The following is a 23887-nucleotide window of genomic DNA, read 5'->3' as shown; positions in this document are numbered from 1 at the left end:
ATAACCAGGATTTTGTCTGCCGACAAAATCCAGAATATCTTATTATTTTTATTCTTTTTTTTTTTAATTATGCGAAATTTGATTGTTTCATCGAATAACTCTTCCCATACAAAATTTGGTACTCCTTAATTTGGCTAAAAGCATATTAAATAAATATTATGATCACTCATTCTTTCAGAAATATATTTTTTATTAAAAGCTTCCTTATGAGCTTCATTGTAACTCTCTTCGGAGTTTTGTGCAAATTTAAGAAAAACCTATTTCTAGAGCTTTCAGAGCTTCATTATGCCATTCTCTAGGGTAAAAAAAATAGAATCCAAAAAAAGCTCCTGAACATTCCAAAAAAAATGTGATAAAAAAAACAAATTAAACATTTAAATTAATTGAAAATTCTTAATACTGCCTCAAAAGTATTGAATTTTTCGCAAAATAAGAAAATTCTTGCCGTGAAATGAGCTCAATAGACCTCTTGATACACTCAAAGAAGTATATATTGACTACTTTAGAACACAAAAATAATGTTTAAAATGAAACTGATGGCCCCTACAACATATCAAAATTTCAGCCCTCTAGCTATAATAGCGGCTGAGATATAGCGAAAACAAAATTTTGAGGTTATTCAAAATGGCGGACGGGGGGGTGGGGGGGTGGATTTGACCTCATAATCGGATGTCTTCTGGTCGATATTTATTATTATTTATTCAGATTTTATTAGGTGCTTTTCTCCATATCGCACCGTATAATTTACATAAGTATAACTACGGTGCAGTCTCTTATGATTTCATTTTAAAGAATAATTAACAATTTGAGAAAAAAATGATATAGAAAAATAATTAAAAAGTTGACAATAGTTAAGAAAAAAAAAATTTAAGTTAGAAATTAAAGTTCATCAAATACTTCAATATATTTCAAAAATTTAATTACTTTTGAGCTATTAGCCTCAGAAAAATTTAGTAATTCAACAGGATTTTTATTACCAAAATATATTAGTCTTTGTGTTTTTAGTTTTGGGCAATCTTTTAGTATGTGTTCAATAGTCAAAACGTTTTTACATGAGGGACATTTAGGAGGAGGGGAATCTTTAATAAATTTATAGGATTGCGTGAATCGAGAATGGCCAATTCTTAGTCTTGTTATTATGGAAGATTCTTTACGGGACATATTTTGAGGGATTTTAGGTCGATCAGGACAAGAAATAGCCTTTCTCGCGTATCCAAACACTTCTTCTTTAAACCAATTATATTTTTGCTGTTTCGAATATTCTTTGCATAATTTTAAAGCACTAGGAAGGGGAATGGATTTAATAGTTACAGTGGGAAGGAAAGAGGCAGACTTGGCTTCTAGGTCAGCCTTTTCGTTACCTGGAATGCCTTTATGTCCAGGAACCCAAAGGAGGGTAACTGAATTTTCCATTTCAACTAGTAAATTTCGAATTTCACGCATTATTGGATTTTTGTTAGCAATATTTTGAACACCCATGATTGCACTCAGCGAATCTGAGGCTACAATGTAGTGAGAATTCTGATTAAAAGGAGAATATAAATTTTTAATAAGATCAAGAGCTGATTTTATAGCATGGGCTTCCAAATCAAAGACTGTCAAGGATTCATGTCCTCTTGCACTAATCAAAGAATCTACTTCAGTTGTTACCGCAAACCCTTTATTCTCATTCTGGGCAGAACCATCACAATAAAGGACTAGATGATTTGAATTAATGTTTCTACAGACAAATTTAAAGAGATCAATTAGTTCATCTTCTGTCATTTCTTTGTACGCATATTCTAAAATAGTCGTGTTAATAGTAGATTGTTGTAGGTGCCATGGCGGGAGAAATTCTTGTACGTTAAGTTGGATAGTAAAATCACCAAGTATACCAGCTATAATTGGACCAGCCCAATAAAAAAGATTTCTGTGACTTTTTTTATTCTGGAACGATACAGCATCACTGTATCCTGGGGCGTTAGAATTTGCCAACATACGGGTAACAGATCTAAGTTTAATATCTTCAAAACGTTTTTTCAAGGAGGGAACTCCAGCTTCAGCAAGCAAACATTCAACCCGGGAAGTTTTAAAGGCACCAGTACTCAATCTATAACCTGCATTATAAACGCTGTTTAGGGTATCTAATGTAGTTTTATAGGCGGCAGAAGCATAGACCTCGCTTCCATAAAACATTTTAGCTAGAATCATGGACTCATGTATCGCAAGAAGAGAATCTCTGTGCGAACCCCAAGTAAACCCAGACAAGCATCTAATGACATTGAGGCGAATTAAGCAAGATTTTCTTGTTTCTTTTACATGATACTCGAATTTAAGCTTTGAGTCCAACCAAATGCCCAAGTATTTGTACATTTCTACATATTCCAAAATTTTCCCATTGAGGCAAAAATTTCCCAGTTTCCCACAGAGACGCACACATTCTCTTTTATTACAAAAATGAAGAACTTTTGTTTTATTGGTAGAAAATCTAAATCCATTTTTAGAAGCCCATTTATCTACTTTATTTATGCAACTTTGAAGTTCAATATAGCTGGTAGAATTATCTAAAGTATCATTATAAATTACTATATCATCTGCATATACCAAAATTCTACAAGGATCATGAGGAAGAAAATGTGAAAAAATACCATTTATTGCAATCAGAAACAATGTTACGGAGAGAACTCCGCCTTGAGGCACCCCGTTCTCCATAAATTCTTCGTTAGAGAGAAAATTATTAATTCTAACTTTAATGCTGCGTTTACTTTATAACTTTATAAACTTTATAAAAGATAGCACATGATCATTGACTCCCCAGTCAGTCAGTTGTTTTATGATGACAACATCCCAAACCCTGTCATATGCCTTTTCTAGATCGAAAAATACTGCTGTTGTATGAGATCCTCTACCAAAGGATTCTAATATGTCCCCACACAATTGAACTAATGCATTACTGGTGCATCTTCCCGGTCTGAATCCCACTTGATTGTCATTTAGGAATTTTCCCCTTTCTAGGTGCCAATTAAGACGAAAGTTTATCATACGTTCAAAGATTTTCAAGTCACAATTGCTCAAGGCAATTGGTCTATAGTCAATACTATCGCTACTTTTTGGAATGGGAATTAGAATAGAAGACTTCCAATCTGTTGGATATTCTTCTGTAGTCCAAATTCTATTATATAATGCAAGTAGATGGTTCAATGAACGTGGGGGCAAATTTTTAAGCATACTATAAGTGATAAAGTTTGGTCCACAAGATTTACCGGAACTCTTTCTTAGTGCTACTTTTAGTTCTGTCAAGGAAAATTCTGAGTTTAGATATGATGGTACTATTGGTATATCATTATTGGGCAAACTATCTGTTATATTTTGCTTAGCAACTAATTCTACAGGTGTAAGAGATGAATAAGCAGATACACTAGAAAACTTCTTCGCTAGCAAATCGCACATTTCTTGTGGGTCTGTAGACGATCCAAAAGAACAATCTACTTTCTTTATGCCTGAATAATTGCACCCTCTAATCGCTTTAATTTTATCCCACATTTCTTTGGACGTAGTATTCATTGTAATATTTTGTGTAAAAATGCGCCATGATTCAACTTTTGCTTCATTAATTTTTTCTTTAGTTAAAGTAAGTAAAGTGATGTAATTATTTTTATTCTCAGGTGAAGGATGTTTTTTAAATTTTTTCAATGCCGTTTTCCTTTGTTTAATAAGTAACTTAATTTCGTCGCTCCACCAAGGAACCTTTCTCTTACCACCACTTGGACTACTAGTTGGGATTGATTCTTTGGCCGAATTAAAAATCAATTCCATAAATACTTTATAATCTTCTGAAACTGAAGAAGACAAAGTAAATTCATTATTATTTATTAGATTAGTATAAAGAGTCCAATCAGCTGCAGATTCAATCCATTTTTCACATTTTAAGGTACTACTAGTGATTGAAGATTCTAAATCAAAGAGAAAGATGGGATAATGATCACTACCGTGTAGATCATCAGCCACTTCCCATAAAAATCTAGGTCCAAGTTGAGGTACAGTCAAGGTTAGATCAACGGCATTAAAGGTCCCATGAGCCAGCGACAAGTTAGTTTTAGTTCCATTATTCAAAATTATAAAGTTATTTTCAAGTAGGCATTTTTCTATCATACTTCCCCGATAGTTTGTTTTATTACTACCCCATTGTGGATTGCTAGCGTTGAAGTCGCCCATGAGAATAAAAGGTTGTGGTATTTCATTTAAAAAATTTTCAAATTGATTTTGAGTAATAAATTCATCTGGCTTAATATAGAGAGAAACTAGTGTTACAGGAAAATGCCAGTGAATTTTCACAGCAATTGCTTCTAGATTGGTATTCAAAGGAATAAACTCAGATTTCCAACCATTTTGAACAAATATCGAGACTCCTCCACTCATAGTAGGATTATCAGATTCATTTAAATGGAAAGCCTCATACCCTCTAAGTGAGGGTTTATTGATTTCTACTGGATTAATTTTTAGATGTGTTTCCTGAAGGCAGAGAGCCACAGGACTATAGGTAGAAATTAGAAGATCTATTTCAGGCTTTCGCGGCCAAAAACCGCGGCAATTCCATTGAATGAAAGAGGGAGACAGGATATTGGTTGGGTAATTAGAGTTTTTGTTTATTCTTTGGGATGTATTAATCATATCAGTGACTTTAAAATCATTGCTCCATCTCTGAAGACAGAGCAGGTGACATTGGAATTTCCGTGTCTGAATCTAAGAAGTCGTCTGGTGAGTTATAATCGGGGGATGGGGAGAAAGGTGGGGAATCGGGATCAGGGGGGTCATTGGAATGGGGGAGGGGGGTGGATAGGGGGGGATGAAGGGAAGGTGGTGAGGGTGAATTGAAATCAAAACGATTTTGCAATTCATTGAAAAGAGTATTGGTGTTTCGTAGTTGTGAATTTATGTTTTGGTTAAGTTGCGTTGAGAGTGAATTTGTGGCAGAATTTGTGTTAGAAATTTGTGAGTTTGTGCTGTAAGTTGTGGGGGTGAGAGTTGTCATTTTTGCATTTTTAGGGTTATTTGTTACTTGTTTGTTAATTTCGATGCTGTTCATCACGCGTTTGAAAGATTTGTTAGTGACTTTTGGAATATTCTGAGTTGGAGGCTTAACATTTTGAGATTTAAATTTTGAGACTGCACCTTTAGATACCCGAATTTTGTGCTGATTGTCCTCTTGAGATTTGATGATTTGTGCCAATGTTGTCTGTGAAGAACTTGGTTGGGCAAATGGTGTTGAAGACTGCGGTGTTGTGGATCCTTTCCTCTTTCTGAATTCTTCCCTCGCCAAGTTGTAGGGAATCCTCATCGTCACACGAATGGCGTTAATTTCCTTCTCCTCAATATACCTTGGGCACAGCTTGCTGAAGCTTGGGTGGCTAGCTTTGCAGTTTACGCAGCGGGGTTGAGATTGATTTGGGCAAGGTCCTTCAGCATGTGATGGTTCAGCGCAAAAGCCGCAAGTGGGAACATTTTTCTTCGAATCGCACCTCTTCTTCGTGTGACCCAATTTCTGACAAACGACGCATCGGAAAGGTGAGGGGATGTAAATTTCCGTCTTGCACCACAAGTAGCCAACACGGATTTCAGCGGGGCAAACAGGTGAATTGAAGGTCAAGAGATGAGTGCTGGTATCTACCCATTGGTTGTCCACTTTCCGCTTGAGGCGCTGCACACTCACAACTCCCTGTGAGGCCAACTTTTTGCAAATTTTGTCGATTTCGACCTTCATGATCTGGCTGCATCGGATAATGGCATGTGATTGATTCAATACGCCGTTTTCAGAGACATCAACCGGTTTGTTATCAGGCCCAAAGGTTTTGAGATTTTTTAGAGCATCAATTTGCTGGATTGTGGCCGTCTGCACAAGCACGTCTCCGCTATTCAACCTTGTGTATGTCTTAAAATCTTGCGCACTTATCTTTTCCAAGCTCTCTTGGACATCAAAGACGTCCATTTCCTTTACAGTAGCCCCACTGAGCACAAAATACTTCTCGGAGTCAGATGGATGAGTGAAATAAGAGTGTTTGAGTGCTTTGTAACTCTTCTTCTGAGAATCAGTAACGGTAGGCATTTCCCCACGATGCAGCGTATTGTAGAGATTAAATGTATCAGGGGGGCCGGGGCCCCCCGATTACAAATATCGCTCTGTGCACTCGAAACAGGTCTATCTTGCTTGAGAGTTAACACAGGACTGGTCGATATTTAAACTTTGCCGTTTACCGCAAGTCTCTATCTATCACCGTTCTCTTGCAATTTAGCGTTAGGTTCCGGCCGGCCGGACGGACGGCCGGAAAATTTTTTTTTGGCGCATACGTTTTTTGGAATGTGGGGACCCTAATTCGTGCTCATCCCAAGTTTGAGCCCGATCTGACGACTTTCGATTTTGCTCGGTACACAAAAGCTGTGTCTGAAAGAAACACAGCTAAAATATTTAATTATAAACTTTATGCTCTGTATAAAAAATTTTGTGTAATTTTCCTCTATAAGTCGACTAAGTCGTTGAGTCGTCGTCGATTTATGCTCGACTGACTAACTCGACTTAGTCGTCGAAGTCGATGCAAACTTTGCATCAAGTCGTCGTCGACGAAAAGTCCATCGACTTCGGTCTCTAGTCTAGAGTGCCAGAGCAGAAAGAGTGATAGCTGTAGCCATTTTATTTAATACAATTAAATAGTCAATTTAATCATAAAATCCATCAGAGGCGTGGGAGCTACAGAGAGTGCTTAAAAACTCAGGAAGCTTATTTTCATGCACAAAACTACATAAAAGAAAACTTTTAAACTCTAAGGAACTTAAACACTAGAAACAAACGAGAAATATTAAAAGAACCATCAAAAACGTTACAAAAAATTGTTAAACATTAATAAAAGAGCTTAAAATGTAGGAAAAGAAGCGTGAGACGTTAGTAAAGCAGCATCAAACATTAAAACAAACGTCAAATGTTAGAAAAGAAATGTCAAATTTCGAGAAAAATATGTCAAACGTTAAAAATTAACATAGAGACATGTTAAATGAGTTTCTAAAGAAATGTCAAGAACTTATTAAATTAAATTTCAACATTTTCAAAATAAAAAAATCAAACCACCGTCACCCCCTATACTTGAATAGATTTCTGGCTACTCCCTTGAAATCCTTAATTTAAAAAAAATCAACAACTGATATTTGTATCGTTTATTTAAAAAATTAAGAATATCATTCAAACATATTAAATATGTTTTATGATTTTTTCATTGAATTAAAAGCCCTTCGACATATAGGCAGGAAATATGCAATAAAATAAACCCACCTATTTTATGATAGAATTAAATAAATATATAAAAGGGTTGTATGGAATTAAAATTTCAATAACTACAATATCACACACTATTTGCTTAAATAATTAATTTAATGGTCATACATGAATTCTGCAGTTTGTGGCATTATTTCATTCCATTTGGCTGATTTTAATCAATCTACTATGAATTATTGCCTAATGCGAAAATCCAAATTAACATTTTTGGATGAATGACTAATCAGCTCAAACAAATTAATAATTCTTCCATGCTTGCAATTAGATTGCACAGTTTCCCAATTTATGGTCAATTTTTTCCCGCCCATATTGGGAAATTTGATCAGAAAAATCAACATAAAAAATTGCAGGTAAAAAACAGATCAATATCTGGAAAACTCTTCAATTGACACAATTTATTGTTCAATGTCAATACATTTCCAATTCAATTGGCAACTTTTTATTTGGGGAAAATATGATTGTTGGTTGAGTCTATAAAATCTATATGAAAAAAAAACACATGTCCCGGATATGTATACCTGTTCCCTGAAATAATATATATAGCAGCTTACCCAGATGCATATATAGGTAGCAGGAATAACCGAAAGCCTCGTCAATTGTCATTAAATTATTGGTTCAATTTGCACAATTTCATCCGTTAAACTAGACCTATTATAATTGTCATTCTTGCTATACAACCAAATTGATTTTATTGCCATTAATTGGAATGTAAATAATTTAAATTAATTTTATTTGCACATACAATACCATCATGGATTTATTTTTAAAAGTATTACATACATTACATATCCTCATTGTATTTTTATTGCTGAACCGTGTGCAAGTGAAGCCATATGAATATGGAATTCATTGATATCTATCTATATAATTATATAAATCCTGAACACAAAATATATATATAAATAGGTGGGTACATATTATTACACAGACTGGGAGACCCCAGGCAGACCAGAATAAAATGCACATTTGGTGGTATTATGGATTTTTTTTTTCAGTAAACAAATAAACTACCTAGTAGGGTATTTAAAATTTAATTTGGATCTGTGGAATGAGCATAATCAATGTAAAATGCAAATGAAATTAAATTTTCAGACTAAAAAAAATTAAGTAATTTTTTAAAGGATCTATCTTCTGAATAAAGTTTTTGTTGAATTTTTCAATTATTAATTTATTATTTATAATTAATTGCAAAGCAAATAGCAAAATAAATATTTATTTATTTTTCCCTACTTTCTGAATTTGGCGCCGAAAATGTAGTTCCAAAAGCCACCACTCAAATTACATGAAGGTACGTTATAAATTTAAAAAGATAAGAATAAAAGGTTCTGATCCATGCTAAACAAACATAGCAAATTATACAGTATTTAACTGTATATAAGTCACATTTTCTGTAGTTTTTACAACAAATTTTTGTAAAATCGGATCAGCCTCAAGTTAAAATATAAAATTAGTCCAAATTAAAAATAACACATTTCAAATTTTTTCTTCCTCTAAAACGATTTTCTACGAATTTTGATCAAATCGAACCAGCAGATTTAATTTTTTACAATAATAAGGAAAATTAGTTAAAAGTCAATAATTTTGGATTATCTCATACATATTATGGCGGCATAAGGCCGTGTAGTCGCCGCGCACTTTGTTCCCCTAACAACAACAACATCATATTATGGCGAATTCTAACCTCAAAAAGCCATAAAATCTTAGATTTCAGGCATCCCTAAGCAACTAAAAGGTAAGGACCTGCCTGACATAATCCCCAGGAAGAAGTTTTTATTCCTTAAATGAACTTGGAATTTCACAACTAAAATATGTACAAAAATTTCATCTTTTGAGTCAATCTGTCGTTCAATATCTCATGAGCTACTGCGATCACGAACCTGGCCAAGATGGCCCATCCAGTTCAAAAATTCGCGCACTAAGCACATGTTTTACCAACTATTTGAAAAATGTTCAAAAACCCTCCGTATACTGTGACCAAAACACTTACGTGCACTACGTGCATTACTAATGGGGTAGGTGAGCGACCCCATAGAATTTTTCGCAAAAAAGCAAATTCTTTCGGTCAAATGAGCTTTAATGGACTCCTTGGTACTCCCTAAGAAGTCTTTTGTCCAATTCAAAACACAAAAATTAATTTTAAATGGATCTTTTGATGATTTTTGCAATTTTTTGGGGTAGAAACGTCTAGAAAGAGACAAAGAGTGACAATGCGAAGAGAAAAAGGAATAAATATGACCGTTACACCAATTTTTGAATTCCCTCTTCTTATATTTTTGTTAATAACTTTTTTTCTGGTAGTCGGATTGAGCTAAAACTTTACACAATCTTTTCAGATGACTAAAGAACTTATTTCCAGAAACTTGGTTCTATAGCTCTAAGAACTAAAGCGCAATTAATCGAAATATAGCTCTAGGGTCGGTCACCTACCCCCAGTATACGGAGGGTTAAAGAAAAATCAATTTGAATCAAGAAATAGGTTAAGATTTTCATAAAACTTTAGTTATGTTTGTCTGTTCTACAAAAAATTATACTAAATTTTCACAGCTTTGATTTTTTTTTAACCACAGCAAAAAACTCAAAAAATAAAAAAAAAAGGATGTCATGCACAATACAAGGGCGAAGTACCTAATTGAAGGAAACGCAGAAAACAATTTTAACCCACCCAGTCTTGTAGGGAATCAAAAAAGGATAAAGAATCGCCAAAAATATTCACCATTTTCCACTGGGGTCACAACGAAAAAAGCCAATAAAGTTTTGTAAAAATTCAAAAAAATTGGCCGCCATTCGCTATTTTGTCTCTTTCAATGCATGAAGCATATGTTTCAATGCTTCGTCATGAGCTTGTTGATGACAGTTTGACATTCATTTTTTTTTGGGAGAAAATAAAAAAAAATTGCGTATTTTTTAATTTAATTATCGTGGTAAATGTGTTTTACGTGTTGATTGAGTGATTTTTATATCTGAATACCTGAAGGATGAATTCCCGCACAGCCTGTGACCGTCTCAGCGAGCACATCATTGGTCGTGGAAAAGGTCTTGGGAAAGGTGGTGCCAAGAAACATCGTAAGGTTTTGCGTGACATCATCCAGGGAATCACAAAACCAGCAATCCATAATCTTATCCGTCGTGGTGGTGTGAAACGCAAAGGATTCCAGCGCAGAGGATCTCTCAATTCGTGAAAAAGTCATCTTCAAGACGATCAACGACCATTGTTTTTGGATTGCTTTGTTTTGTAACGAGAGATGTGCTCGTTGAGACGGTCACAAGCTGTGTGGGAATTCATCCTTCAGGTATTCAGATATAAAAATCACTCTCGATCAACACGTAAAACACATTTACCACGATAATTAAACTAAAAAATACGCAATTTTTTTATTTTTTCCCAAAAAAAATGAATGAAATGTCAAACTCTCATAGACAAGCTCATTACGAAGCATTGAAACATATGATTCATGCATTGAAATGAACAAAATGGCGAATGGCGGCCAATTTTTTTGAATTTTTACAAAACTTTATTGGCTTTTTTCGTTGTGACCCCAGTGGAAAATGGTGAATATTTTTGGCGATTCTTTATCCTTTTTTGATTCCCTACAAGACTGGGTGGGTTAAAATTGTTTTCTGCGTTTCCTTCAATTAGGTACTTCGCCCTTGTATTGTGCATAACATCCTTTTTCGATGTACTTACAGTGAGACAGTGGACCCACACTGTGTTACCGTAATGCGACACCTCACTGTACTTTTTCATTCAGTTTGTTATTGCGGCTCGCGCGAAAATGCGGCTTCTTTTAACGCTATTTACGCTAATCTGTGCAACTTGTGCCACAAAATTCAACTACCCACGAATTCTACTGCCAACATTTGAGCATATTTCCGTGAATTTCACCGTAGAAATCATTGAAAGAGGATGCTTCGCCTGGTGAGTCCTGACCTAACCTCACTTTCCCCCAAAGCCATATGACATCACTATCCAAAATATTCGCTTTCTTTGAATTTTCATTGCGAAATCCACACATTGGGTATGATCTAATTGTTTATTTACACGCAATCATTGCCTCGCAGGTCCACCTCACGATCAGACCTTGTACAGATCACTCCGGTGTTCGATGAAGTCAATCCGGAATGTTCGCACACGGCAGTTGTGACGTCTGTCTCGCGGGAACGGAAGCGCAATACGGCTGTTGTCCTTGCGGAGAATCTTGCAACGGGGGATGTGGCGAGATGTGATGTCATCCTCGATGTTATTGACCAACTTGGGGTTCTCACGACAACGAGGGAGCTGTATTTGGAAGAAGCACCGGAGAGTTTTGAATTGATGGCTCTGGATTCGCAGGGAAATGCCTTCACGACACTCGAGGGCGTTGAGTTTACATGGCAAATCTACTCTCAGCACCATCACACATCTGATAAATCCAGCAATGTGGGCAAGGACAATTGGCGGCAAGTTCTGCGCTTCCTGACCTTTTCCGAGAGCAACTACCATCAAGTCCCAAAGAGTATGGAACGATTTGAATTTCTTGGGCTCACGGGGCATATGATTCTCTTGGAAGGCATCAATACGGGTTCGGCAAAAGTGAGGGTGTCCCTGCCGTACAAGGAGTACTCCCATGTTCCCTCAATTGAGGTGGATATCATGATTCTGGCCAATATTCTCCTCAGCCCGTCAGATGTTCACCTTCTCACGGGGGACACCATTGAATTCCGGGTGTTTCAGCTGAAACGCGGCAAATTGGAGGAGATTACACTTAATAGTCAATACTACCTCGAAGTTGAGGATACAAATCTCCTGGCTATTCAGGGAAATCTCGCCAAGGGCCTCCAACTTGGGCGTACCGGTGTGATTCTCAGGGATAGAAACATCCCTCATGAGAGTGATGAAAACACATTGCAACCATCACCACCTAGAGCAACTGTCACCGTGTCCAATGCGGCAAAAATTGGCATCAGCCTCCTTCCGTATAATAGTTGGATAACCGTTGAGGAGGAAAGGCATGAAATTGCCATTGATTTGTTCACGTCGGATGATCAGAAAATTACTCTTGGAAGTACCTTCTCTGTGGACTCCTCATTCGATGTGACGTACTTCCAGCCATTGGACACCACTGCCAATGGGACACGAATTCACGGAGAGACCATCCAGAGGGGTACCACACCTGTTGTGGGAACATTCAGGGACCTCACAGCTCGAGCTGAAATGCAAATTTATGAAAAGTTAAAACTCTCACCGCAATTTGTGCTCATTCCCTACGATCCCAACTCGTCGAAACGGCAGAAAGTTGAATTTCTCGCCACTGGAGGAGATGGAAATTTTGTCTGGTCCAGCTTGAATACCAACCTGGTGGTCGTGAATCAGAATGGTGTTGCTGAAACACGCCTGGACAATGTTAAAGGTAAGTTTTTTTTTATGTTGTTTAACCCTTGGAGTATTTTGCTGGACAAAGTGGCCAATCCGACGTTTTTCAATCGTCGCAGAATTAAAATCTAAGTATTTAACATTTCGTTGTAAATTCTACATCTGTATATAGGGAAGTTTCGTTACTTCAAGATCGTCTAAAGAAAACTTGGAAAAATATTTTCTTTTAAGAGAAAATTAACAATTGAAGGACCGAACACTTTTTACCTACGCGGAGGATCAAAATGGTCACAGTGTCCATGATAATAAAAAATTCAAATATTACCTAAATGTTTTGTTAATTGTAGATCTGCTTATTGAATGAGGATCGAAAGTTTGATTAATTCTTAATCTATTTCAAGTATTATTGCACTCAATTTCTAAATAATTTATCAAAAAAATTAATAATGAAAAAAAGTTGTGTAGATCAATGCAAAACTGCCATTTTAAGTCAATTTTTTCCTACAATTTTGTCGATTTTCTTAATACGCCTGAATAATAACTTTCTTGTTCTTTAAGTGACTATCTGACCACTTCGGGTATAAAAATGAGTTCACACTAATGATTTTCGTTGCGGAAAAGTTAAACAAGAGATCCTGATTTGGAAAATACGGAGAAACATAACCTCAAAAATGTATGAGAATTTGAATGGACACGGTGACCATTTTCATCCTTCGCGTATAATTTCGACTTTGACCTTAATTATCTTTTAAAGGAAAAATATTTTCCGGATTTTCTTTCGCCTAATTTAAAGTGATTAAAATTCCCTACACATAGACGTGATAATTATCACGATAGGTTCAATACATTTTAATCTATGACGATTTAAAAACTCGAAATGGCCACGATGTCCACAAAAATCCTCCAAGTGTTAAGGACAAAGTTTTGAGGGTAGAAACCTCGATCCTCTAGTGTTAAATGTTAATTTTCAAAGAGCAAAAGAGAGATTTAAGAGTAAGTTGGTTAGTAAAGTGCTTCCCGGAAAGTGCTATAAATGCCAGGAAGTTGTGCAGTCATCCTTCCCATTGCATCAGGAGGTTTCTAAGGGATCTCGGGAACTTCTTTTTCACCACCCGGCTGATCCTTGATTTTATTTTTGGGTCAAAATCTGTCCATTTAGGAAGCCGCCTTTGCATTACGTGAAGCATTTTTATATATTCCAATTTTGGCACAAAGATGTAATCAAGGATCAGGCCGGGTGTTGAGAAGATGCTTCCTAAGATCCCTTAGAAACTGCCTGATGCAATGGGAAGGTTGTCTGCACAACTTCCAGGTACTTTTGGCACTTTCCGGGAACACATCAAACCGTTCCGGGAAGAAGAGTTAATTCAAAAATGCAACAAATTTCAAGTTACTTTTTAAATTGGAAAAAAAATGATAATTTCCCTTTCATTTTCAGGACTTCAAATGACTCAAGAGGGATTGAAGAATGTCCATAAGTTGACACAAGTTCGCGTAGCTCTTGCACGAAACCCTAAAATCTTCAAATCCGCTGATATTCTCTTCAGCCCGCCTGTAAAGTTGGAAATTGTGCGGTACAACTTTGAAACAGCCCTCAATGACTACGTGCAAGTGCATGTGGCTCTATATGCAATGGTCAATGATACCCTCCGACCATTTACTCACTGCGAAAATGTAGATTTCTCCATGAGCTCCAGTCAACTCTTTACCCCCGAAGCACCAAAAGAGCTCATTCCACTCGAAAGGGATGCATGCAAATTAATTAATTTGCGTGCAAAGAACTTGGGAAGTACGGCTTTTGAAGTTTCCTACAAATTCTCCGGAGCCACCCTGTCGGATAGTATTAATTTGGTTGTTTTTGAACGACTTGGAATCCTCAATCCACAAAATAATGAAATTGTCCTTCCAATTGGTTCATCGAGGAATGTTATCTACCACAATGGACCGCAGAAGCTCTTCCACGTTGCTGCGGAACTCCTGTCGAAAGTTTCCTACACAAAAAGCTTGATTTCCGTCGTGAAGACCCCAACTGGGAGTCAGGATAAGACAGCTTTTAGGATTCTCTGCAAGAAAGTTGGTGAGACGGATTTTCACTTTGAGATCTACAACAGTTTGTCCGGAGAACGGCATCGACCGTACATTTCGGAATTCGTGACGAGAGTTTTCTGCGTGAAGCCACGCTTCTTGAGACTTTCATCGCGTGAGCAACTACGCGAGAGCTGCCCATTGAAGAATCGAATGTCCCTCATGCAAATTCAAGGATCCTCAAAGCGTTTGGAAGTTGATATTGAGGTGTTTGATGCGGCAAATCGTCGTCTAGCTAATATTTCCTCCCTCCACCTTGACTGGGAATTTCTCCATGGATCAGATCAATTGAATGACATTGAATTCCTGCAGGAGAGTCAAGTTGATCACGTGGAGGATATTCCAATACCCAGTAGGGACATCCTCCATCTCCCACCGCCTGAAGTATCGACGGATTTTCGAATTCGTGGCCAAGTTAGCAAGTACAATGGGAAAATCCTCACAGAGAATAATATCAAAGCAGAACAGCCGCATTTTAGTGTACAAAAGACACCAATGGACGATCCAGTTAAGCCAATAATTGAGGACGAACTCAGCTTCTTGGCTGTCAATCACACCCTCCTGCCTTACAACGATGTATCCATTTACTTGGGCCAGAAGACACCGACAAAGGTGCAAATTCTCCAAGGAAGTGGCTTCTATGAGACAAAACTGGCAGAAAGTGGAATTGTGGATGTGCAATTTGATGGGAACTTCAAAGAGCTCACCATTGTACCCAAGAGGATTGGTCAGGTAAGCTTTTATTGGCAAAATATAATAGAGAACCCCTTTGCACTGGTAAATGGGTTTATATTAACTTATTATTCGTAAGTAGATATAATGTAGAGCTCCTTAAATCGATTAATTTCTATTGAATGCTCCTGCCCGCATTTGGCGCAATTAGTAAATGAAGTTGGGTACTCAAATGAGGAGAGATAAAGTTTTAATTGAAATTTGAACATTTACACTGCAAATCCTTTTCATTTAGATTTAAATTGAAGTGCCTACTAAATGATTTACTTAAAAATGAAAGAAAACTGGAGAAATTGAGTCGATTAATTATTCTGTTTTGGATTAATTCATCAGGAATTCATTAAAAATGAAAGGTGTTTATACGTTGCTACACGGAAAAATTCCTTATTCGATAAAACAATCGCAATATTACCCGTAGTTTTGTTGAGAATCAAATATTAATAAGAAATCGACAGACGTTTCATTTTCCGCTGTGAGATCTGCTAGGAGTTTAGTAAATATTTGCCCAAAATGTAAAGAATGACGTCAGTATTTTAGCTGTGTTTCTTTCAGACACAGCTTTTGTGTACCGAGCAAAATCGAAAGTCGTCAGATCGGGCTCAAACTTGGGATTAGCACGAATTAGGGTCCCCACATTCCAAAAAACGTATGCGCCAAAAAAAAATTTTTCCGGCCGGAACCGCTAAATTGCAAGAGAACGGTGATAGATAGAGACTTGCGGTACACGGCAAAGTTTAAATATCGACCTGAAGAAATCCGATTATGAGGTCAAATCCACCCCCCCCCACCCCCCAGTCCGCCATTTTGAATAACCTCAAAATTTTGTTTTCGCTATATCTCAGCCTCTATTATAGCGGCTGAAATTTTGATATGTTGTAGGGGCCATCAAGAGCTTTCCAACGATACCTCATTTTCGAAAATTTAGTCAATATGGCCGCCACAATTTTTCATCGAAAATCGACCATAACTCGAAAACGGCTTGACCGATTTTGATCAACCCGGGCTCAAATGAAAGATCTCAACAAACCCTACAACTCTCTAAAACATCCGAAGTTTCAAAAGTGACCGCTAGGGGGCCAAAAATCAAAAACAAAATTTTCGATGAGTTTTTGATGAATATCTCGAAAACGGCGACATAAATTTTCTTCATTTTTTGATATGTTGTAGCTGACCATATTATCTAGCTTCATGCCAAAAATGAAGAAAATCTATGTCGCCGTTCTCGAGATATAGCCTTCCAAAGTTGGCATGTCATATCTCGGGTTCTACAAGTCCGATCTTGATCAACTCAAGCGCAAATGAAAGGTTTCGAGAAACCCTACAAATGTCTAGAACATTACAACTTCGAAAAATGTCCGCAAGAGGCGCTAAAATCGAAAACAAAGTTTTCGAAAATTTCGAACTCGAATTTTTCGAAAATGGCGACATAAATTTTTTTATATTTTTCGATATGTTATAGCTGATTTCAAGACCTTTCAAACAAAAAAAATTTATGAAAATCTATGGATCCCTTCTCGAGATATGGCCTTCCAAACATTTCTTAGGGTATGACTTTTCAACTTTTCCCGAATTTGCGCGGATTTAAATTACATAATTCGCGTTCTAGTTTGCTCTCACAAAATTGGTACACTGAAAGAAACACAGCTCCCGTAAGCTTGGTCAGCTTACCAGTACATTTCCTCATGAATGTATTACGTTTTAATCCGGATTTTAATATTTTTTGATATTCCTTCTCTGTTTTTCGTAAAAATGTCGTTAACATTTGATTGAAAAAAAATATATAAAAATACAGAAAGCAGAATAATAAGGAATGACAAAAAATGTCAGGATAGGATCTTAATCTTTTACTGGATTTTAATAAGGATAAACATTCCTTGAAAATTTTTGCCAAATAATTCAAAATAATCTAAATAAATTGCGGAATTTCGAACCAAATATCTCTAATTCTTGTTAAATTAAGAGAAATTCGTCAGAAAAGTGGTCCAAAATTTCCATATTTTACGCGATAAATTAACACTTTATTACGAAGCAAGCACGTTTGCATCCGTACACTGCCTTTTAAATCCGATCTGTCATTTTTGCCGCCAAATCGTTCCTTATTTTTCCCCATATTCTTTATTTTACCCACTCGAATTCACCACATCGAGTGCGCGCCAAATTTAAATATTATTTTATTTCATACGTTTCTGGAACAAGCGATGTTTCGAATAATTAATGATATTTTATCCCCCTCTTAAGTTAGAGAATTTTCCTTTTTTATGATTTTTTGCGAAAGTTTTTCATAAATTTTTCTCAAAAGAAATGTTTGAAAAATCTTTTAAATCCAAGTAATGTAAGATCCTTTGTATATTCCAAGAGCCTGATAATGAAAATTAGTTACGTTTTGTTTATTTCTATATTATATTATTTGGTCTAATCCATGATTATAAATTACTCTGGATTATTTTTCGTTCAATTTTAATACAATTTTAAATACTTTTAAATCATTTTTAAAACTTTTGCGCTTTTTTATCAAGTTAAAAAATATTTCTTAGCGTTTTTTCCTTTTTTTCTTGAATCTTTTCCTTTGTAGTTCTATTTAAACATGAAGATGCTTAATCAAAAATCATCCTGATCATGAAAAAATGTTTTTTTTTAATACAGAAAAATTTCCGATTTTTTCTTCAAATTTCATAGGAATAGCAACACTAAAGCATAAAGATTCTTTTTCACATTTCAGGTTCGTCTAAGCTTGATGGATCGTTGCCTTACAACAGAAGCCAATTATCTCATGATCTCTGTTGTCTCCATTGGACGGATTGACATTAAAATGCCCGATAGGGTGGAGAAGACGAAAAATATTGAGGCAATTGTGACACTTTATGATTCAAATGATCGAATTCTAACGATTGACTATGAAAATCTGGCCATTTATGAGCTTAGCGAGGAGATCTTTCATCCAAGTGTTCTGTCTGTTCACCTGGGAGGACGTCAGAGTGGTCTCAATGTTGGAGAAATTCGATATGATGTGACTGGGCAGGAATTGGGTGAGACAACACTGGTGGTGAGTTCGGGGACAAATGAGAGGAGAATCTCAAGTGTTCCTGCACTCATTCAAGTTTTCCCACCATTGCGCCTTCATCCGCGGAATGTGACAATTGTTGTTGGGGCATCGGTGCAAATTTACGCCACAGGTGGTCCCCATCCGGATGTTAATGTGGTGTACAGCATTGGGAAAGGGGATGTAATAACATTGGAGGGGAGTGTGGTGCGTGGAGAGAGATTGGGGGAGACAACGGTGATTGGGAGGGCAATGGGAATTAATCCACGGGATGGACAGGCGATTGTTTTCTCCGAAGATGTGGTTCATGTGAGGGTTGTTCCATTGGATGGGGTGAAGATTCGAGCACCTCTTGTACGGCTGAGGAGTGGTGCAGTGATGCCAGCTGCCATATGGGGTGTGCCGGATCTCACACCAATGATTTTGGGCACATTGGACACCCTCAAGGTTTACTGGTCAACCAATCAACCGGATGTCGTTGAAATTGCGGGAGTTTTTGCGGAAATTGGTGTGAAGTACTCGGAGAGAGATGCAATAAGTGTGAGGATTCGTGGGAAGAGCCCCGGAAAGGCGACAGTCCATGCAAAAGTCATCACACCCCATGGGAATACACTTACAGCGAGGATTGAAGTGAGTGTTTTCACAATGTTGGAATTGGAAACCCCAAAGCGCATTACATCGGACACAATCCTCATGCCACCGCAATCAAATCTCCAACTCAAAGCAAATCTCGATGATGTTTCATATGCCGTGGATACGAGTCAGAGGAATTTTGTCACAGTGTCAAGTAGTGGGATTGTTAAATCATCCGAAAATAGTGGATTGAGCCTTGTTGTGGCGACGGCGGACGATCAGAGCTTGTCAATTCCAATTGAAGTTAAGCCCATTCACTACATTCTTGTCACATTGCATCCAGTTAATCTCAAATTGCGCTCAATGGTGACAAAAATCCCCCAAGGGTTGAATGTTCGACTCAAAGTGAGTCTTCATGATAATTTGGGGAATGAATTCTCCCACAATTTGGACACAGCAACGAATATTCAATGGAGACTGGCTCAGAGGGATGTTGTGAATGTCCATGCGGGAGATAATTTCACCGTTGATCTCGCACTAACACGTGAAACATCCAATATGCTGGCAATTGGGCTAAAGGATCTTCAGGGTATTAAGTATAGTCATGATTACATAAAGCTCGCCGTACAGCAATCAAAGACAACCTTTCCGGAAGGAAGAATCTTCACTGTTGGAGATATTATTTGCTTCGAATCTGCCCTCACGGCGACGGCAAGTTGGTTTAGTAGCGATGACAGCCTCATTTCCATTGATCAGGACACAGGTGTGGCCATTGTAACGGCAACGGGAAGTGGAAAAGTCTCAGTCTTCCATGGGAGTCAGAATTTCATTCAAGTAACCCACAATCTTGAGCTACGGGAAGCAAATCAAGTTTCCTTCATCACAACCTTTGATATCTTCAACGGGGAACTCTATCGGGCACCACTTGTCATCAGGAATCACATTCAAACCACAAAGGCATCAAATCTCATTAGTCTCAATAGTTCCAGTTCGCCGCAGGTTGAGGTGATTGCCAGCAATTTCTTCACGTGTCACCTCCATTCGCGTCACAGTGATTTCAAGGATCTGCCCGAATTCTTCCGCACACAGGCTATTTTTGACACCAAAACAACTTCCTATGCATGCCAAATTGAACCACGTCGGAAGATCAATGAGATAATTGGTGTTGTGAAGAATGAAGAGATTAATTTGGAGCTGGAAGCAATTCTTCCGGCAGGGCATTCAGATACAATTTCCCTTCGTCTCATACCGGCAATTTCCGTGGCACCCAATACACTGGCTGTAGATCAGATTCCCAATCAGGGTATCTCCATTACAGGACTCGATAAAGTCCTCCAAAAGGTGGAGATTCACTCGTCAGACCCAAAAGTTCTGCAAGTGGGCAAACTCGAGAAGACGCAGGGTATGCTGCAGAGTCAACTGAAGCTGCTGTCAGCCCTGCCGGATGATGAGGGGGTTCATCTGGAGATCTCATCCCCACTTACAAAGCAAACCATTCAAGTGCCTATCCTGTCTCCAATGGCGGCAAGGAAGTGCTCAAGGCAACCCTTTAATCTCGCCGGGGGACTAACGGAAATCATCTCGAATTTAGGTCTTGTCATTTCGGCCACAATTATTCTCGGTTTCATTCTTTGGGGTAAGTTCTTTGAGAAAAACAATTTTTTTTGTAGAGATACAAAGAACCCTTGAAATGGATTTAGAAGTTTAGAATAAGAACGTTTGAGGAGTCGAGAAGTTTATGAAAATTGAAATTAAGAAATTTTATTAACGACTTTTGTATTCGAATTAGCAACTTTTGGCCCAAGTGACCAGCTGACTTTTGACGTAATTTCTTTTACGATTGACGTTTCTATTCTAACGTTCGACCAAGGAGTGTTTATCTGCCGAATATTTTGTTTTTTTTTGGCAAATTATCTTAATATTTCGGAAGATTTAAATATTTAAAAATTTATAAACCTTCTTATCTAAAAAATCGAAAAATGATTTTAGTACTTTTCGGTTTGAATTTACTACTTTTTGGCTGGAATTTAATACTATTTAGGCTTGAATTAACAGCTTTTCGGCTTAAATTTAATCCTTTTTAAATTTGAAATAATTTTTTTTAGGCATTTACTTCTAAGTCTGTGCCTAGGACCCTACTAGGACTGCGAATAAAAAAAACTTTCAATTTAAATTTTATTTTTTTAGGCTTGATTTAAGTACTCTTCAGCTTCAGTTTAAACCTTTTTTTGGACTTGAACTTAATCCTTTTTTGGGATTGAATTTAGTCATTTTTGGGCTTGAATTAAATGGTTTTTAGGCTATTACTTTTCAATTTATGACTACTTATGACTAAAAATTTAAAAAAAAAACATTTTTAGCTTGAATATACTACTTTTTGGCTTAAAATTAGTCCTTTTTGGGCTTGAATTAAATATTTTTTTTTAGTTTTTTGCTCGTCAATCTTGGCCATTTCAGGACAGAAAACAAACACATATTTTGATTTCTTTGACGAATCATCCGAATAATTTTATTTAGTTAAACACCCCTTGTGTTCGACACTCCTTTTGTTCAGTTAGATTTTTCTTACGTTTGTCGTTTACCTTTTAACATTTAAAATATAATTTCCAACGTTTGAAATTTATTTTCAAACCTTTGACGTTCTTTTTCTAACTAAACGTTAGTTTTTCATTGCTTTTAACATTATTTTATCGTTTAATGGTCTTTCAAAAATTGAACGTTTCTTTGCTAACTTTTAACAATTTTTCTTACTTTTCAATTTTTTCTAACGGCCGATATTTATTTCTAATGTTTGACGTTATTTCTTTAAAAGTTTAATGTTCAGTTTCTAATAATTTACATTTCTTCTACTTTAAAACTTGACGTAACTTATACGTTTCTATAATGTTCGATTTTCTCAAGCCTAATATTTCTGTTTTTTTAAAGACTTTTAATTTTTAAAAAAAAATCTTTATCTTGTTTTTTAAAACCTGCAAAATGATAAAATTCTTTCAATTATTTAATGAAACATTTCTCGTATTTCCGAATCTATTTTTTGTAGCATTTGTCAGCTATTCAAATCGAAGGCAATCAAATTTGAATCCACAAGTCTTCAATAGGACTGGCATCGATGACTCCATGCAGTATCGCCAGGGTTTGCTGGCGGCATCACAACCAAATGGAAGATCATCGCCGTTCCAACGATCATCACCCACATCTTCCACAAGTCCAGGAAGCCCCCTTGGACAGTTCACAATGCGACCAAGTCAGGTGGCTGAAGATGCCACAATTTACGGTGATACGACACTTTTGTCGCCCCAGAGGAGAACCCATAGGCGTTATCTGTGAGTCAAGGCATAGGAGGGTGTTTAAGGTTTAAGATTAAGGTTAAATTTACAACAAAAAAAATTCGGCAGCGTGATGCCTCCTCGAGAAATTAAAAAAAAAAAGTGAATTACCAACAACAAAAGAGGAGCTATATTTTGCCCAAATGAGGTCATTTTTAAAGACTTAAGACATTGAAATTTATGTTTTTTTTTTAAATAAAGATATTTTCTTTTGTATATTGCCCAAAGACTAATTAATTTCATTAACGAGAAAAAGGGGGACTCACTTTTTATTATAACACAAATTGAATACAATAAAGGGAAAATGAAGAATAATCAGGGATACTTAATGGTAGATTCTTTTTCTTTTTAAATGAAATGTTCATAACTTTAAGTAAAAAAATAAATAAAACTTCAGTTTTCTAGCACAAAGTCACTGGAAAATGAGATTTCTTGTCATTATATAAATCTTAAAAAAAATAATTAATTTTAATTTAAGTAATAATATAGAATTAAGTGAAAAAATGTTTAATGTAATAAAATGAACTGTTGAAACTTTTGACACTGAAATAAATGAAAATGAAATTAATAAAATTATGCTTTGTTTTAAGAATATCTATAACTTATAAAAGGGAATAATTCTTTTTGTCGGTAGTTTTGGTATATATATATATCGTATGGCACTAGTACGGCACTAATAAATAAACACGAAATCACAATTCTACAATTGCACGTCCAGGTTTTGGAGCCACAAAATAGAGTCTCCTGTCAGGTTATTTAAAATATGAATTCCTTCATCAAACTTCCGATTAGGGCATTCATCCAGGATGTGTTGAATAGTTTGAGAAGGACAACCACAGTCGCATGCCTCGCTCGTAGCCATACCCCATTTGAATAGGGTGGATGCGCTGCGGCCGCAGTTACACCGAATTCTATTAAGAATTGTCCATTCTCTTCTAGTTAAGCTGAAGCCCTTCGGCCGTTTGGTGGGGTCGGGAATTAAAAATGAATTTGCTGCCTGGGCTTTCTGCCACTCAATCTTCCACCTATCTCCGATATCAAAAGACTCACCATGAAGCTTTTTTGCGGAGCTCCAAAAAGGTTTTCGTGATTTTAATCTTAAGTTAGGAGCATCATTAACGATGTCCCTTAAAAGAGTATCGGAGTCTTTTAGTTTCTCCCATCTCTGGACCACGGTTTGAGCCCTTCTAAGATGGGGGGGAGGAATATTAGAGAGGACAGGGAGCCAGGGAGTCTTAGTTGGCTTCAGTGTACCCGAGATTGCTCGCATGGTGGTGAGGTAGTTTTGGTAAAACGGTCGGTAATTTTAGTAAAAGTGTCGTTAGATTTGGTAAAAGTGTTGGTTATTTTGGACAAAACAAACGGTAACTTTGGCAAATGTGTAGGTTACTGGTCAAACTGAAAGTAATATTTGGATAAAAGGTAGGTATAAAATAATAAAATCAGAAAAATAGAAAAAAAAAACATTTTACATTTTTATT

General features: G+C 36.6%; 2 protein-coding genes across 2 annotated transcripts in view; both read left to right on the top strand.

The window, feature by feature from the left end:
• The window catches only part of LOC129790342 (clavesin-2-like), an 891203-nt gene that overhangs the window by 60744 nt on the left and 806572 nt on the right, over positions 1 to 23887 (top strand). The window lies entirely within an intron of this gene.
• On the top strand, positions 11027 to 22979 carry LOC129790103 (nuclear pore membrane glycoprotein 210). Its single transcript, XM_055827339.1, has 5 exons — positions 11027 to 11216; positions 11360 to 12687; positions 14089 to 15467; positions 18187 to 20716; positions 22121 to 22979. The coding sequence occupies exons 1-5, from the start codon at positions 11074 to 11076 to the stop codon at positions 22405 to 22407; spliced, it is 5667 nt and encodes a 1888-aa protein (XP_055683314.1). The 5' UTR covers positions 11027 to 11073; the 3' UTR covers positions 22408 to 22979.

The sequence above is a fragment of the Lutzomyia longipalpis genome, chromosome 2 (assembly GCF_024334085.1).
Source record: "Lutzomyia longipalpis isolate SR_M1_2022 chromosome 2, ASM2433408v1".
NCBI classification, from domain to species: domain Eukaryota; kingdom Metazoa; phylum Arthropoda; class Insecta; order Diptera; family Psychodidae; genus Lutzomyia; species Lutzomyia longipalpis.
Note: the sequence above shows the minus strand (reverse complement) of the source record. Positions and strands in the feature narration are given on the sequence as shown.